General features: G+C 51.9%; 1 protein-coding gene across 2 annotated transcripts; it reads right to left on the bottom strand.

The window, feature by feature from the left end:
• Nucleotides 1–1,695: 1,695 nt before the first annotated feature.
• On the bottom strand, nucleotides 1,696–15,055 carry CBX6 (chromobox 6). 2 transcript variants are annotated; one of them, XM_075155148.1, is made up of 5 exons: nucleotides 14,955–15,033; nucleotides 14,763–14,806; nucleotides 14,516–14,581; nucleotides 14,241–14,307; nucleotides 1,696–6,158 (listed from the first exon to the last, which is right to left on the bottom strand). In XM_075155148.1, exons 1-5 carry the CDS (start codon nucleotides 15,021–15,023, stop codon nucleotides 5,184–5,186), a joined length of 1,221 nt encoding a protein of 406 aa, XP_075011249.1. In that variant the 5' UTR covers nucleotides 15,024–15,033; the 3' UTR covers nucleotides 1,696–5,183. The 2 variants fall into 2 exon arrangements, with proteins under 2 accessions (XP_075011249.1, XP_075011258.1); XM_075155157.1 differs by having other exon boundaries at nucleotides 1,702–6,104; nucleotides 14,955–15,055.

Genomic DNA, 15,055 nt, shown 5'->3' with positions numbered 1-15,055 from the left:
CTGGGGTGGGCAGAAGCATGGGGAACCCGGGACACCATCCTTCAGCATGGCAACCTCTTTCTGCCAGGAGGTCCCCAGGAAGGTGATCATCTCCAAACGCTGGGAGCTGCCGAAACCTCCTCTACAAAGAGGGGCTGGGAAAGGGAGTGAAATCCCTAGGAAGACTCAGCTCGGAGACAGCTCCTACCTGGTAAAAAGCAGGACTGTGGTTAGGGTTTTTTTTGTGTATTTCATAAAATCTCCCTGGGAACTTCGGTAAGGGGAGACGCAGAGAAATGCTCCCTTTCTCTTCCGAAAACAGAAATTAAGCAGTGGCTCACCACAGCTGGGCCTGCTCGCCACACTCTATTTCTCTGTTTTCCACCCCAAAAGGAGCTTGCATCTCATTAGCTTCACGCCTCCCCAGTCCCGCTCTGCTCAGCGAGGAGAAAAGAGAGCACGAGACAGGAGGCTGCCTGCTCCAAGCTGAAGGCCGTGGGAAGCACTGACAGAGCTCAATGGGCAGAGAGAGGAGAAGAAGTTCCCAAGAGCAGCCCAGGCTATGGGAGGCATCGAGACATCCGTCACCTGCCACTGCAAAGCCAAGGGCACCAGAGAAGTCCAGACAAGAAAAGCTGTCCTAGCGTCCCCTGCCTGCCACCTTTTGTTCAGACACCAACATCTGGTGGCTTCCCTCTTCCCTGCAGTCACTCCCACGCACCAGATGAACGCCCAGCAGAGACATCTTAGATGGGGAAGCCAGCACGCAAGAGCTGCCTCCTCGCTTTGAAGAAATGTTCAGGCAGCTCTTCCCACGACCCCACAAGGAAGCCAGAGCAGAGGGCGGCAGCCCTGCTTGAGCATAGTCCTGTCGGGGTGCTCCTCTCCCCTCCCCACCCCAAAACCTCCAGCATTTGCTGGCCTCAGGAAGAGGGTATTCCTCACTCGGCAACATCTTCAGAGCACGCAAGGCAGCTCTCTCATCTGCCTCTGAAGATCCGACTACTACCAGAGATGGGATGACAGACTACATACAGATAGGACTCGGTTCTCTGTCCTCATGTGGTGAATCCTATAGGGGAAAATGCCATTCCCCACCTGATGCTGGAAGAAGCTAAGAGACCCTTGGGAGGGGAGGCGTATCTGCTTCCCGGAAGGTAAGCCCACCGTGTTTAATCCTGCTTGGATATGGGGGAGGAAAAAGAGAAGAGACAGCGACTTGGCAGGAAAGGTACATGCCAACCCCAAATCCTAGCAGCTTGCTGTGCATGCAAAGTAAGTCAACTGTTTCTATGTTGGTGGCCCGATCCACGTTCTGGCAGAACGCGACCGGCCATTTCTGAGGGCCGCTCGGCCAGAAAACCACTTGGAGACTCCACCTTAGCTCACAGGAGAGGTATGGGAGGGAAGGGAACTCACTCCAACACTTGGGAGGCAAGGACGGGAAGGGTTTGTAGACAGGGTTCCTCCAACATGCAACTTGCCTTTTCAGCTCAGAGATCGCTGCTTAGTCCCAGAATGCCTTTCCCTCCAGTTCAAGCAAGTCAAACACCATCCCAGACACACATGCTTCGATACTACAAAATACTCTTTTCTCTAAGGACCATCTAATACCACTACAGTTTGTGCAATCACTGCATTTATTATTAATTTTTAAACTCTCTCTCTCTCTCGCTCTCTCCCTGTAGAAATTTTTTTTAAACTTTTCTTTTTTTTATGCAAAACTAATCATTTCACTTTTTCCACTCCATCATAAAATCTCCTCTAAAAACACGACGACAAGAGAACAAACATGGCACAGACACAGAGAATATTTCCCTGTTTTTTTTTTTTTTCTTTTTTCCTAGGGGTTACGGGGAAGGGAAGGGGATACTTTCAAATAAACTCCTCCCTCAATCCCACACCCTTTTTAAAGAGCATGGATAGATCTTCCTTCCCATCTCCATTAAGGAGTAAGGGCAAAAATTCAGAAGGAAGAGTGTAACCCACGTGAATACGAAGGTAGGTTAGTCAGCCTCAAGTGGCTTGTCCACCTAACGGAACTTGAGGCTGCTGCTGCGTTCAAGTTAGCAGACCTCTAACTCAAAACAGCACGTGATCCTCATTTCGGATCCAGAGGTTCAGAGTTTGGTTCCCACCTGGTGACCCACCAAGGGAGAGATTTGTCACACAAGCAGTCGAGCTGTGTCTGCAAACCGGATCATATTCCTTTCTTCCTCCACAAAGAGGATCTACTGCACAAAGAGTTCCTCTGCCGCAACAAGTCCCCTCATCTCCCCACCACAGGAAGAAGGTCCTCACGGAGTACCCCTACAACGACCCACTGTTTTGCTCTTCACAGACAGTCCCCTTGCTTGTCACTCTGGAGAAAGGCAAAAACCCTTTGATTAAACAATTCCTGCCCCCAAAGAACACCATACAAGAGACACTGGGGAAAAGAATTCTGCCAAGCAAACACACATCTTGGCCAAAACACATCAAGAGATTCCTATTAAAGTTCCCTTTTATCTCCCACTTAAACGCTTCAATTTTTTTTTTTCCAGAACCTCAATACCACAAAACAAAACACATCACCACATACACACCAAACAGTAACTTAACAACCTAAAGTGACTGGCCAGTTTGCATCCACCCCACAAATAAGCTCCTCTTATCTTGCAGCCGCAGAATAGTTCTTGTTGAGAAGGGAGGAAAAAGAGAGAAGAATCTCCTCACTATTTCCCTAAGAAAGAGCTTTTCCCTATGCCTACAAACTGCTCATCTTTGAAGCTGCAGTCAAATGGAGAGGCTATGCTAAAATAAGGGATCCCCGGGTGTGCCAGGCACAGGAAAGATGCAAAAAAGAAAATAAAGACACGAAAAATACAGGCAGGTATTAATACAGACACGCACACAAGTCCAACAAGTTATAGGAAGCCTTAGCTTGGTGAATGGATTGGGCAAGTCTCTTTCTCCCTGCCCCTAGCTTCAGCTGTGAATGCAATTGCATCCCCGAAGAGTCCACTAAACTCTTTAACCAAGGAAAGAAAAAGAAAGAGGTGTGCAAAGGGTGGTGCTAACAGCACCTGGAATCCCCCTCAGACTGTCTGCGCAGACACCGAGCCGCAACTGGTGTGAATTCACCGTGCCCCACGGCTTTGAATTCCACCCGCTGTGAGGCAAGGCTTGTGGGGAGGGCAGCAAAGATTTTATTACACCAACCCAGGCGCTGGAAGCAGGGAAAAGACAAGCTCTGGGCACAGAAGCCCTAATTAAGGTCAGAAGCTGGTCTACCCTCTACTGCTCCGCCGACGCCCCTTGGGCAGACAAATACCGCCTCTCTCCCAGAAACCGCCTTCCTTCTACCCTCAGACCACTGCAACCACAAAATCACTACTCCACACAAGAGCACTCCTCGGAGCCTGCGGCTCCAGAGCACCCTCGTGTGGAAGCACCAGAGGGGCCAATTCCACTCGCGTTCACCCACCCAGGGCAGGTTTGTAAGTAGGTGAGCCCCAGCGCGGGGAATTTTTTCCACCCTTTTCACCTCTGCAGCATGTTATGTAGAAATGACTCCCCTCTGCCCCATCCCAAACAGGGGGGACAGGGCTGAGAGGGCGAGGCTCTCCTATTGATTGATCAGCACCGCTTTTCCTTGCCTCTACAGGCTGAGCCCTGTGTGAATAGCAGGAGAAGGGAGAGCAAAGGAACGGCACCTCACCACGAAGCTTAGCACCCATACAGAAATGGAGTAAGCCAGAAATGGCAGGTGAAGGAGAGAGCTTATTTTGGATGTGAACAAGGGTGGTCAGGGAAAGAGGGAGCTGTGGGTAAAGAACAGCAAGCCGTGGTCTTGCTCGCTCCTACTTGCTAGGGGTGAAGAGAAGGAATTTCTAGATCAGCTCACAGGAGCTCTGGGGGAAGAGATCCAGTGCACATGCATACGATGTGAAGGAGACGGTTATTTCTTATTAGCACCTTTGGTTGACAGTTGTAAGGGCCGTTTCAGATGCTGGAAAGACAGAAGGGAACCCTCTTCCAGGCCATCCACCACAGGGAAGGGAGAGCAGGAGAGACAAAAGGAAGCAGGAAGAGCAAACGACACACCTTAGCATCCATCCTTCCCTCCCTCCTTCCAAGGGAGCAGGGGAAGCAAAAAGGGTCAGGGGGAGCCTATGTGTAAGGCGGAAGACCAGCCTCACCCGGCTGGGGCAACGTCACGCTGTCTGCGTTATCCTCCCCCAAACTGAAGGATGGATACACGGCCCACTCCCACTTCCACCACAGAAAGGCCAGGGAAGGGCATTTCATGCCCTCTCCCCCAAGCAAGTGCAAGTGATGAACACCAGGAGGAAGATCTGGGCCAGAAGCAGATTCCCCTTTTCTTCCCTTCCCCCTGCAAAGTTGAGCAAGTTGGAAGATGCAGGAGAAGAGGGACCAGGCCACCTGAAAGCGCCCATACAACTGCCAAGGTAGCACCAATAGACAAAGGAAAGGGGAAGCCAATATGGGGCGTATGCTGTATGGGGCACTCCCCATCACCCCAGCTTTGTCTAAAGCACCTTCCAGGCATGACACTTCACCTGCCCCACTCCACCTCGCTCTGGGGGCATCTGGATCAGCAGCTGCCATGAGGACAGCAGAGGAAAGGGCAGATCCAGGCTGCAAGCCAAGAAGGGGAAGGATGGCAGGATCGGAGTCATGGCAAGGGGGAAACATAGGAATGGAAGAGACTGCATGCACATTGTGGAAGAAGGCTTGGGGGGCATGGGCAAGGGCTCCAATCCTCTTACATCCTCCCCTCAAGGGTCTGGAGCTCCTCTTCAGTTTTTGTCAAAGATGGAAGGGGAAGGAGGAGGAAAAGCACCTTCCCCACCACCCCCACAGGCACACGCTCACCCATCCCTCATCCCCAAAGGCTCCACCGCCTGTTGGACAACACCACATTCAAGGACAAACAACCACTCCCCAGCCCCACCACGACCCTCCCTACCTCCTCCCAGTTGCAGCGACACCCAGGAACGGTGGGTGCCCCCGCTTGCCCCCACCGACACGCTCCAGCCTCCAGGCAAGAGGTAGTGGGCAAGGGGGAAAGGAGGAGGAAGGGTGGCAGTGAGGGCAGAGGGACAGCCAAGGGGAGGAGAGAACTAAGGACAGCCATTCGCACCACGACTTCTCGCAGGTAGAACTCCCCCCACGCCCCTGGAGTGGGGGGACCTGGCTGCTCACTTGCTGCCTCCTCCGCCGCCACTGCCCGCCGCCACCTTCTCAAAATCCTCTGCGTTGCAGAACTCCTTGATCGTGACGGTGAGGAGGTTGCTGGTGACATCCGTGACCACCACGTTAGAGCAAGGGGACATCTCAGGACGCCAGTCGCCGGCCTCCTGTTCTGGGTCAGAAGAGGAAAGGGACAAGGAGGGCGTCTGCCCCCCGCTGCACCCTCCTGGGGGAGAACGCTTGCTGGTGGCGGCTGACTCGGGTGGGATCGAGAGGTCGAGGACCTCCGACTCACGCCAGTCGGGGATGGCTGGGCTGAGGGTCTCGGGGAGCAGCTTCGGAGGGGAATCATCTGGGTCGGAGGAGGAGTGGGGGGCAGGCGATGGGCAGCCGGAGGAGCTGGAGCTGGGAGCATCGTAGGGGGTGGAGCCCATAATGAGCCCACAGGAGGCTGCCTGGGAGCCTTCGGCCTCCCCTTTGCTCTCCAGAGAGGGGGCGGGCGCAGCAGATGGCTTATTGTAGAGTGAAAAGGCGCCGAACTTCATGTGACGGATCTGGGTGCGGAGGACGCTCTCGCTGAACTTTTTGCTCTTGCCGATGACGCGGTTTCGGGATGGGATCTTGGGCCGAGCCAGGCCCCCGGCCCCATTGGCTGGCTTCCCACCTTTGTCAATGACTTTGAGGTTGAGGATGATGCGGCTGCGCTTGGGCTCGCGGGGTTTCACCTTACGGTTGATGATGCGGACGGTCTCTGAGAAGGGCGAGACGGGAGGACGGATGCCAGCCCCGCCACCCACGCTCCCGCCGTTCTGGGGGTCTGGACGGGGCAGGGGGCGCCGGGACATGCGGTGGCATCGCCGGATGTCTTTCTTGAGCCGGTGCACCGCGGCGCTGGAGTGGAGCTTGGGAGAGGAGGTGCTGGAACCAGGCTTGACAGAAAAGTGTACATCCCCAATGTGGAGGGCCTCCGCTTGGGCCCGAGCCTGCGGTGGTGGGGAGAGAGAAAAAAAACAGGGTCAGAGACGCAGCCTAGATGCAGCCAAATCTCAAATGGTGCACTGCTCGCCTCAGGACAAGAATGCCGTGTCACATGTATACCCACATTAATGATAAGCACAAATACACACCCATGGACGATTAAGAGCCATGGCACAGCCCCCCATATAAGCATGGGGCACTTCTACATCCTTTTTGGGCAGCTAATTACATTCCCTAGGCAGTGCCCCTGTTGACACGTGCTTTCCCCAGAAGGAAACTGCCACCCTCCAGCCATGTTTCAGGGTTACAGTTAATGGTTTCCAAGGCCCCCCTCAGTCATCATCAGCCAATGTGCACAACCCTCCACTGTCAGCCAAACAACCAAGTGTCCTCCCAGGCATTGGGGCTGTTAGTGTTGAGTTAGCATCCAAAATTACGTACTAGTCCCAAGACAGGGGACTGTATCAGGTCCTCTTCGAAATGAGCACGAGACAAGAGGGAGAGGAAGAGTAATGCATCCAGTTTGCTCTTCCCCTCCCACAACCAGACTCATCTGCTCTGGAAAGCATGGTAGAAGGGGGTCTTGAGGAACATGGATGGAGGCGGGTGAGGGTGGTCTGACAGAGCTGTCTTAGCTCAATACAAGAAACACAGAGATCTGAAGCTTAATTTTAACTAGAGACCACAAGCAAGTTGCATATCCTTACTCTGCTGTGGGAGCAAGGTCCAGCATCTAAAGCCAGAGACCAGGCCAGCTGGAGAAGAGATTGCCCTGTCCTTTTGAACACTACACTTCTTTGAAACCTAGTAATGAAACAGAGCAGGAACAGCACTGGTTCAACTGCTCAATGCCAGCTCTCCCTGAAAGCCAGGGCAGGGGAACAAGACTTTTAAGCTCTTCTGGTGCTTGCAGATAGTGCCAAAACCTGCCCCGGTTCACACACCAGACAGGAACATTTTCTGGCAGCAGGAACAACAGCTTCGTTCGTAAGTTGAGGCAGTATGACCTGAAGACCCTGTGGGCATGGAAACCTAAAGCGTATTCTTACATCACTCCTCGTCAGAGCACAGTTGCTTGTAGAGCTCAGCCTCCCACCTGCACCCTGCTCCTTGCCCAAACGCACGCCCTTCCTTACTCCCTCTCGGCAGTGGTCACCCATGCCTGGAGGGAGTCAGGCGAGTCCCCCTCTGATTGCCCATCTAGTGAGCAGCTTCCCCCATCTCGTGGGCACAAGAAGAACTGCAGTGCTAGAAGACGACAGCTGCTTTTCCTCCCCAACTTTTCCATCCCATTGGCCCCTAACACACGCCAAGATCAGGATGGCTTCTTGCCAACTAAGAGCTTAAGCACTCCAACACCATCTCCTTTGTCACCCTGCAGGCTGTGCCTCCTACCAGAGAAACGCCTGGGGAAAAAAATGTGCGTGTAAAGGCAGGGATCTAACAGATCTAAGTGAGGGGCCCAGGCCAGCTCTTGCACAATAAGCTCAAAGGCCTGGCCCTACATCCCCAGAACTCTGCTGTCACCCAGAGCCCCTCTTCTCCCACCGAGATCCCCACGGGAACCGCAAAAGATCCTGAACGAGCAGAGAACAGAGACCCGAAGACATTTTGTTCCTCCCTGGCTAATGCTGGATCATGCCCTGCAATACTACTTGTATCCTGGCTTTAAAAGGACTGCAAAGATGAGGCCTCCTTCCCCGACTGTATGTGAAAATGCAGACTGAAGGCTCATTTGCACCAGGGACTCTAGACTTTGTATTAGCCGACTGACAAAGAAACAGGGACGAGTAACATGACTGCCAAGACAGGCACAGACACTCTCCACGTTAATCCTGGGCTGTACAGGCCTGTTTCACCTAGCTAGAGGGAAGCATCCTCAGCCCAGACAAACCCCAACATGTCCCACTGTAGCAGGAAGCATCCCAGTGTCCAGCTAGGTCCTCTTTGCTCAGCCTCACGCATTACTCCATGCCCCAAACTGTTCAGAAAATGAGTAGTTAGACACAGTTCCTGTCCCAGGCATCCTACAGGCTGGAGCACAGCAGCAGCACCAGACGAACTCCCTGTACCATGCGTCAACTCTCCCCCTCCCATCCCAATGATCCACAACTTAGAAACCCCACAGATCCCGTCAGGAGGTCACACGCACAGACAGATGCACATCTAGGGCTGTGCTTGCTCCCCATCTTCACAGGTCCCTCTGAAGCAGATGGCAGACACCAGGACAAGCTAGCTTGCTTTCTGACATTACATACCAGCACAGCCTGGATTAACAATTTTATTCTTCCTTTCCCCCCCCCCTTCCCCATCACAGCCAGCCCTTCCAGCATTGCTGCTCTTGCGCTTCTCACCGATTTACCACTGCTCAGCAGAGAGCAAAGTGCAACACAATGTCCCATTCCAAAATGCAGGACAGGGAAGCCAGGCAGAGGATACAGACAGATGCGCCAGCAAAAATCCTTGAGCTATAGCTTCAGTGGATACACAAAGACATCCTTCAGGGCATCCCATGCTGCCAACACCGCATGCTTTCTAGATTAATTCCCTACCCTGTAATCACACCTTGGAGTTCTGCCCCCTCTGTGCCCCTCTGCTCGGAGTCGAGTCTGATTGCCGTCTGCCCACAGCGCTGCCTTCTATCACCCACGTGAGAAAGAAACAGGCCTTCCCCACATCTTCCCCGAGTCTGGGGGAAGCAGTCACAAACACCCACAGCTGCCTTATACACCCCAAAATTCCATCAACCACATTAAATGAAAAGCGATAATGCTGGGACGGTCATGGCCCGGCCACTTCCATTGTCCTGCTGAATTTACTTTCTCAGCCTGTGCACATTAATCAGCTCCTGTCCTGTTTTGACAGAGACACCTGTTCTGGTTTTGTGCTCACACAGAGCCCTGGTCCATGGCTAGGACTTTTCCAGTGTGCCAGAACCACTAGGTCTCCTTTACTTGGTATGTGTCTGCGTTTACAGTTACTTCTGGGGCACTTCCTCAAGGCTGAAGCTGTTTCTAACTCATGTTTCAGTTCTCTGCATTTATTAAATTCCAGTTTCAGTAGTCTTCAGGTAGACTACATGCACCATCAGCCTCTTTGGCCAGATTATTAAGAGAGAGGGTAAGCTGGGACCCAACAGTCCCCTCCAGGTGCTACACTGCTGCCCCAATGACCAGCTTCATCGCAAGTTCTAAAGAGCAATGTGCAAATATTCAGCTTACCTTGAGCTTGTTTTTCCAGGTAAGGTTTCAAGAAAAATAGTATCAGATGCTTTATCTAAGACCAGCCCCCAAAGCCCTCTCACTTGCGAAGCTCCGTATTCCTACCACAGGATCAGGTTTATTCAGGCATCAACTATATGAGCTCAAGTCTCTTCCCTGCAGAGGACAGCACACTTTCTGGGCTCTCCTTCTCCTGCTTCCAACTTTACCTTAAGTAACTTGTTACCTCTGGTTTGGAGAAGACCCAGCATTCAGTTTTATCTGCGGGAAATGCGCTTCTCCCTGCTATGGATTCATTACTCTATTACTCACGAGCTGTATGAACATGAGGTCTTTGAAAAACAAACCTGTTGAATCCTTTTGGCTGCGTCACCACAGCTTGTGACTTGACTGAGAAGTTTTCCAAACGGAAACTACCTCTTTGGGTTTTGCAGTTTTCACCTGCAGGATTTGCTCACTGCTGAAGAGGTGTTCAGCACAACAAAGTAATTCACTCTCTGCTTACAGCTCAGCCTACATCAGGATGCAGCTTCTGGAGGCTTGCTGCAGTGCTCTGTCACGAGAGCAAGGCAATTGCTAGGATTGCTTCCCTTCCCTTCCCCCTCTTCCCTTTTGGGATATGTATCACCTTTATTTAGCTTGTACAGCTCTCCCTCATTGCCCCTGGGAACTAGTATACCTCCCCTGTTCCCTACTATTTCTGAATAAACGTCCCTTGAGGCCCAGCAAGCATATTTGTTCATTCATTCCCTTAACGCACTGAGGCACATAAGCACGTACACGGACACGTGCTTAGAAAAGCCTCTCTTACCTGATTTGTATCAAAACCTCTGCAATTTGGAAGGAAAAAAAAAAAAAAGATCTTGTAAGGCAACGGATTTCTAGTTAATTATTTCAAAATCAAGTCATTTCCAGTAGTGCTGCTGCACCATAGTAGTCCTACTCTCTCATAAATTACTGGTTCTGCTTTGTCTTTTATTCTCCACCTGCACTCCCACAGTCCTGCTCCAAACAGCATTCGCAAGAGCTCTTCTTTCCCCTTTTTGGCTGCCATTCTGCCTTTTTATCGCCCTCTTTCTTCTGTAGTCTTCCAAGTGACAAGGCAACAGCAAGCCAGTTCATAGCACAGTTCTCCCAAGCAACACTGCCATAAACTAAAGTTTCCCCACTGGATGGGGAACAAAATGCTACAAAGGGGAACGGTCTGTTTTCAAACCGCTCAGGGATAATTTACGAACAGGGAGGAGATCAAAAGAAACCCAACTCCAGCTTTAGAGTTCAAGGAAGGGCAAAGTGACAGAACACCACGCTGCTCGGCCCCTTCTTCACCCCCTCTCCCACTAAGGCTCTCCCTTACTCTGCTTTTGGTTACTTCTTCCTCCCCATTAACCTTCTCCAGCCTTTTCACCTTAGTATTTACAGCCACCCCGACTAGGGCTCTTTGCTAGCCACCCACTGAGCTTGCAGACCGGGCTCTGCCTCTTAATAGCACTTGCTAGACTTTATTAGATTAGTTGGAGAGTTTTGCATTCCACACAGTGGAGTGTCGAGGGAAAAGCAAAATAAAAAGAGCAAACCGAGCAGGGGAAAAGAGGAAGATCACTATAGCATGCGCTATGTCTCTTTCTAACCTCACACCAGCTTCCATTCTGACCTGCAGCTGAAGGGCCTTGTCCTCAAGGATGACTTCTGCCAGACACCTAAGCAGTAAGGTAAGAGCCTTATGTACAGTGCTGCCCTTTTCAGACCAAGGACTCCGCTTCCCATACACTCAGCGCAAAGCTTGCAGCATACCAGCAGCCTCCCAAGAATTACAACCTCCCGCCAAGCTTGATCTCAGCTGTGGGAAAGTTTGCCCCTAGTATGCAGAGGATAAAGACCCATTTCCTGACCAAAACTTTGCAGCTGAAGCTTGCAGGGGTCACTTTCAACACCAGCCATCTTGATAGCGATATTACAAAGCTGGGACTGTAATTTCCCTTTGCAGTCTGATCGAAAGGGCAAGTGTTAGACAGCTCTCAGCAACAGGAGCCTGGCTTACAAAGGCAGCAGGTGGCCAAAGATGCAGCTTTTCAAAGCTTTTCCAAAGGCGTGGGCCACTAACCTGCTGGAATGCTTTCTGCAAATCCCCCTGGGTGCCTATCTGCAGCTTTTGAGAACTAATCCCAGGATAAACCTAGCCCCAACTGCAAACTGAAACACCCACACAAGCCAGGGGACTGAGCGGCGTATCGGGGCGCTTATTTCAATGCCTTACTGGGGACTCAGAAGCCCAAGTTTAAGCACTGATACGCATGAAAAATCCTAGCAAGCCACCGAGTTGAAGGCAGACTAGTCTACCAAAGCAGTCCTAGGCCAGGCTCCTGCTTAAACATCATTGCATCCAGGCCTAATCTGTTCAGTTAACAGATCAAAAAGAATATTGTTCTAACTGCCAACTCCAAAGACTCCCTCTGGGATGCAAGAATCAAATTTCTTCCCCTGCTTCTGAAATTCTCACTGGCAAGAGATTCTGCAGCTGAAAGAACTGAAAACATTGTTAGCGATGCACGAGGCAGAACCGAATCCCACTCCTCCCGCAGCAGCACCAGTGCTGCAGGGCTAGCAGAGGTCAAAGGACCTGCATCTTCGACAGGTTGGAAGAATTGACTGAGAGATGCATATGACGCAAACTATCATGCTGGTCTCGGTTGCGTTTCTAGCCACAGTTGCGTTGCTAGTGGTTTGCCTGAACAGAGCTCAAACAAGTTCAGATAGGGCTAGCTGAGATAGGGTTACTTCTTGCTGCCTGGCCTGGGGTGTTATTTTTACGGTAGGATCCAAAGTCACAGAAAAACGGCAAGTCAGAGCGCTAACAGTTTCACCAGCTCCGTTTCCTAGAGCTGCAAACCAAGCGGCAGTGGCAGCGCCCTGCCCTGCCAGCCTCTCCCACAACGTGGCACCAGCCTTCAGGAGAGCTCATCTCGCTCCCTATCGCAATCCATTCTCTACAAAGTACCAAGCCAGCTCTGCAAACCTACGGGTTTTCAGTAGTGTTTGGGAAGCTGGCAGAAGGAAGATGTGCCACAGAAACGTGTCAGGGACGTGATTCAAAGGATGCTGTTGAATAATTCAGGTTCCAAGTTTAGGGGGGTTTTAAAGGGCAAGGGGAGAAGAGGAGGAACGAGTGGGTTTTATTTTTGAGTTTGGGGGTTGGTTTTGTTTTTTTAAATGAGTGAAAAATTGGCAGTGGATTTTGCCGTATGACATTCACAATCAAAAAGAAAAGAAACTGATTACACACAGTAATGTTAAAAGCACAGCATAAACACTTCTCTACCACTCTGAACAATGTCAGGTGTTACAAATACCAGCATTTTTTAATTCAAGCAGAGAACTATTTTAAGCTGGTGGTTTCCCTTTAAGCGTTCCTCTGCATTGTTGGAAGCCTAAACACAAGGGTTTCATTTAATGCATGACTGCCAGAAAGAGAAAAACTAACTAGTCTAGCTTCCCTGAATAAAGAGTAAGAGGTGGTACATATCAGTTATGTTTGTAGTTCTCAGACTGCAGATACAGAAAACTGTCAGCAGAAAAACAGGCAACAAGGGAGGAGGACAGTTCCATCAGCAGGACTTTCCAAGGATTACCACAGTCACCTGGGTTTTACTTAGAGCATCAGAATACGCCTGTTCCCACATTTCTTCTGTGTGCTTCGTTACGTCCTCTTAAAGCAGAGGAGAGGGGATACCCTACCCCTCACCGCTCTTTCCAGTGCTCATACAGTTAAAGTGCTGCGCTGACTCGAGTAAAGCTCCTACCGCTGTCAGGCAAAGGAAAGTATTAACCTGTTTCACAGATGGGGAAACATGCACAAAGGCTAAATGACTTGCCCAAAGCCATAGGATGACTTAGTGATAGCGATGCCTTACCACAGGGTCCACCCTGGCTGTTCCAGGGCTTTATACCGGATCAAAACCAGGGAAGCTGTGAACTCGCTCATCTGTCTTAATAGTACAAAGGTGTGTTGTGTTTCTACGTTCATTTGAAATCTGAGATTGAGATAGTTGGAGAGGAATGGGGGTAAGAGGGGAGCAAAGCAAGGAGTTTTGTCTTAGATTAATAAATCCACAGAACTCACATAGCGGTCACGCAGCTACCAGATTTCTTAATTAAAAAAAAAGAAAGTAAAAAAACTGGGGGGGGGGGGGGGGAGCTGCACTAAGGACTACCTTCCTCATTCATCACTGCAAGCAAGCAGAGATGCTACGACGATACCTTCTTGCAGAGATGCTGGGTCTATCAGAAGGGAACTGGAAACTTTGGCAGCTATCCTACGCAGAGGTGAAACACTCCTCCTCCCCCCCCCAAAAAAAATGAAACAAGCCTGCAGTTTACAGATCAAAACACGAATCCTTCATGAAACTCTCATGGAGCACCTACATCCTGAAACACAATCGGAGAAGCACAAGTGGCAGCGGGACTCACGTCACAGCTGCCCGATTGCTCAGTGTGCTGCAAAGTTGCAGGGCACAGGCTGGATGGAATAGGCTGCTGAAAGAAGAGGGAGCAGGGCAGGCTAGCTCTCCACTGCGGCAGCAGACGGCCGCAAAGAGGGAGAGGATATTGGAAAAGAGATTGCAGCCTTACCATGCACATCCGCGTGTACCGACCGTCCTGCTGGGGCACCCGTCGCACGCACACATGCTCTCCCCTCACACGCTTCTGCGTCCCTACCCCCCACCCGCTTTCCCGTCGGGTCGTCCCCATGTTCCCAGAGCCAGGCAGCAGGCACAAGTCACTTGAAAGTCCAGTCCTTCCAAGGGCACAAACCAGCAAGGTTTGAGAGACGTTTGGCTAGGCCTAAGTTATTTAAATAAGAGTTACCTTCAGGAGAAAAGTTTTAGGCTTAGGTCCTCTCTTCTTGGGCCCGTACAGTTCACGCTCTCGTTCCCTTTAGGGAGTGAAATTTGTCAAGAAGTTAAAACTTTTCCCAAAAGGAGAAACAGAAGCATACAAGTTTAAAAAAAAAAAAAAAAAAAAAAAAGAAAAAAAAGAAAAAAGAAAAAAAAGAAGGGAGCCTGGCCACCCTTTCCCGCTCGCCCACCCAAAGCCAAACCTGCTGCAGCCCCCCCAGCCCGGGGTGGGGGACGAGCACTCACTTCTGCTCGAAGGCGGCAATGAGGCGGGAGTCCAGGATGTTCTCCTCGGGTTCCCAGGTGCTGTACCTGCCGGGAGCGCGGGCAGCGGTGGGGGGGGACAAGCGAAGGGGTTAGCACCCAAACCCCCCGCAGCCGTACGCAGAGACACCCCCCCCATCCCATCCCACCCCGTCCCGTCCCTCCCACCCCGCAGCCCCGGGGCCGGCCCCCGCAGGGAGGCGGGCCCCCCCCAGCGGGATGCACTCACTTGATGGCCCAGCCTTTCCATTTCACCAGGTACTCGATGCGCCCCTGCAACACACGGGGGAGAGGAGGGAGGGGGGGTGTGTGTGAGGCGGGGGCCCGGCGGGCCGGCGAGCGGCGCGGCCGGGGGCCTGGCGGCGGGGAGCGGGGGAGTCCCGCGGCCGCCCCCCCACCCCCGCTCCGGGCGGCCCCTCACCTTTCGGATGCGCCGCTTGATGATGGACTCGGCGGCGAAGACGCGCTCCCCCACTGCAGACAGCTCCATCTTGCTCCTCGGCGGCGGCGGCGGCGCCCACA

Source organism: Calonectris borealis, chromosome 1 (assembly GCF_964195595.1).
Source record: "Calonectris borealis chromosome 1, bCalBor7.hap1.2, whole genome shotgun sequence".
Lineage (NCBI taxonomy): Eukaryota > Metazoa > Chordata > Aves > Procellariiformes > Procellariidae > Calonectris > Calonectris borealis.
The sequence above is the reverse complement of the archived record's forward strand: the minus strand, read 5'-3'. Positions and strand labels throughout refer to the sequence as shown.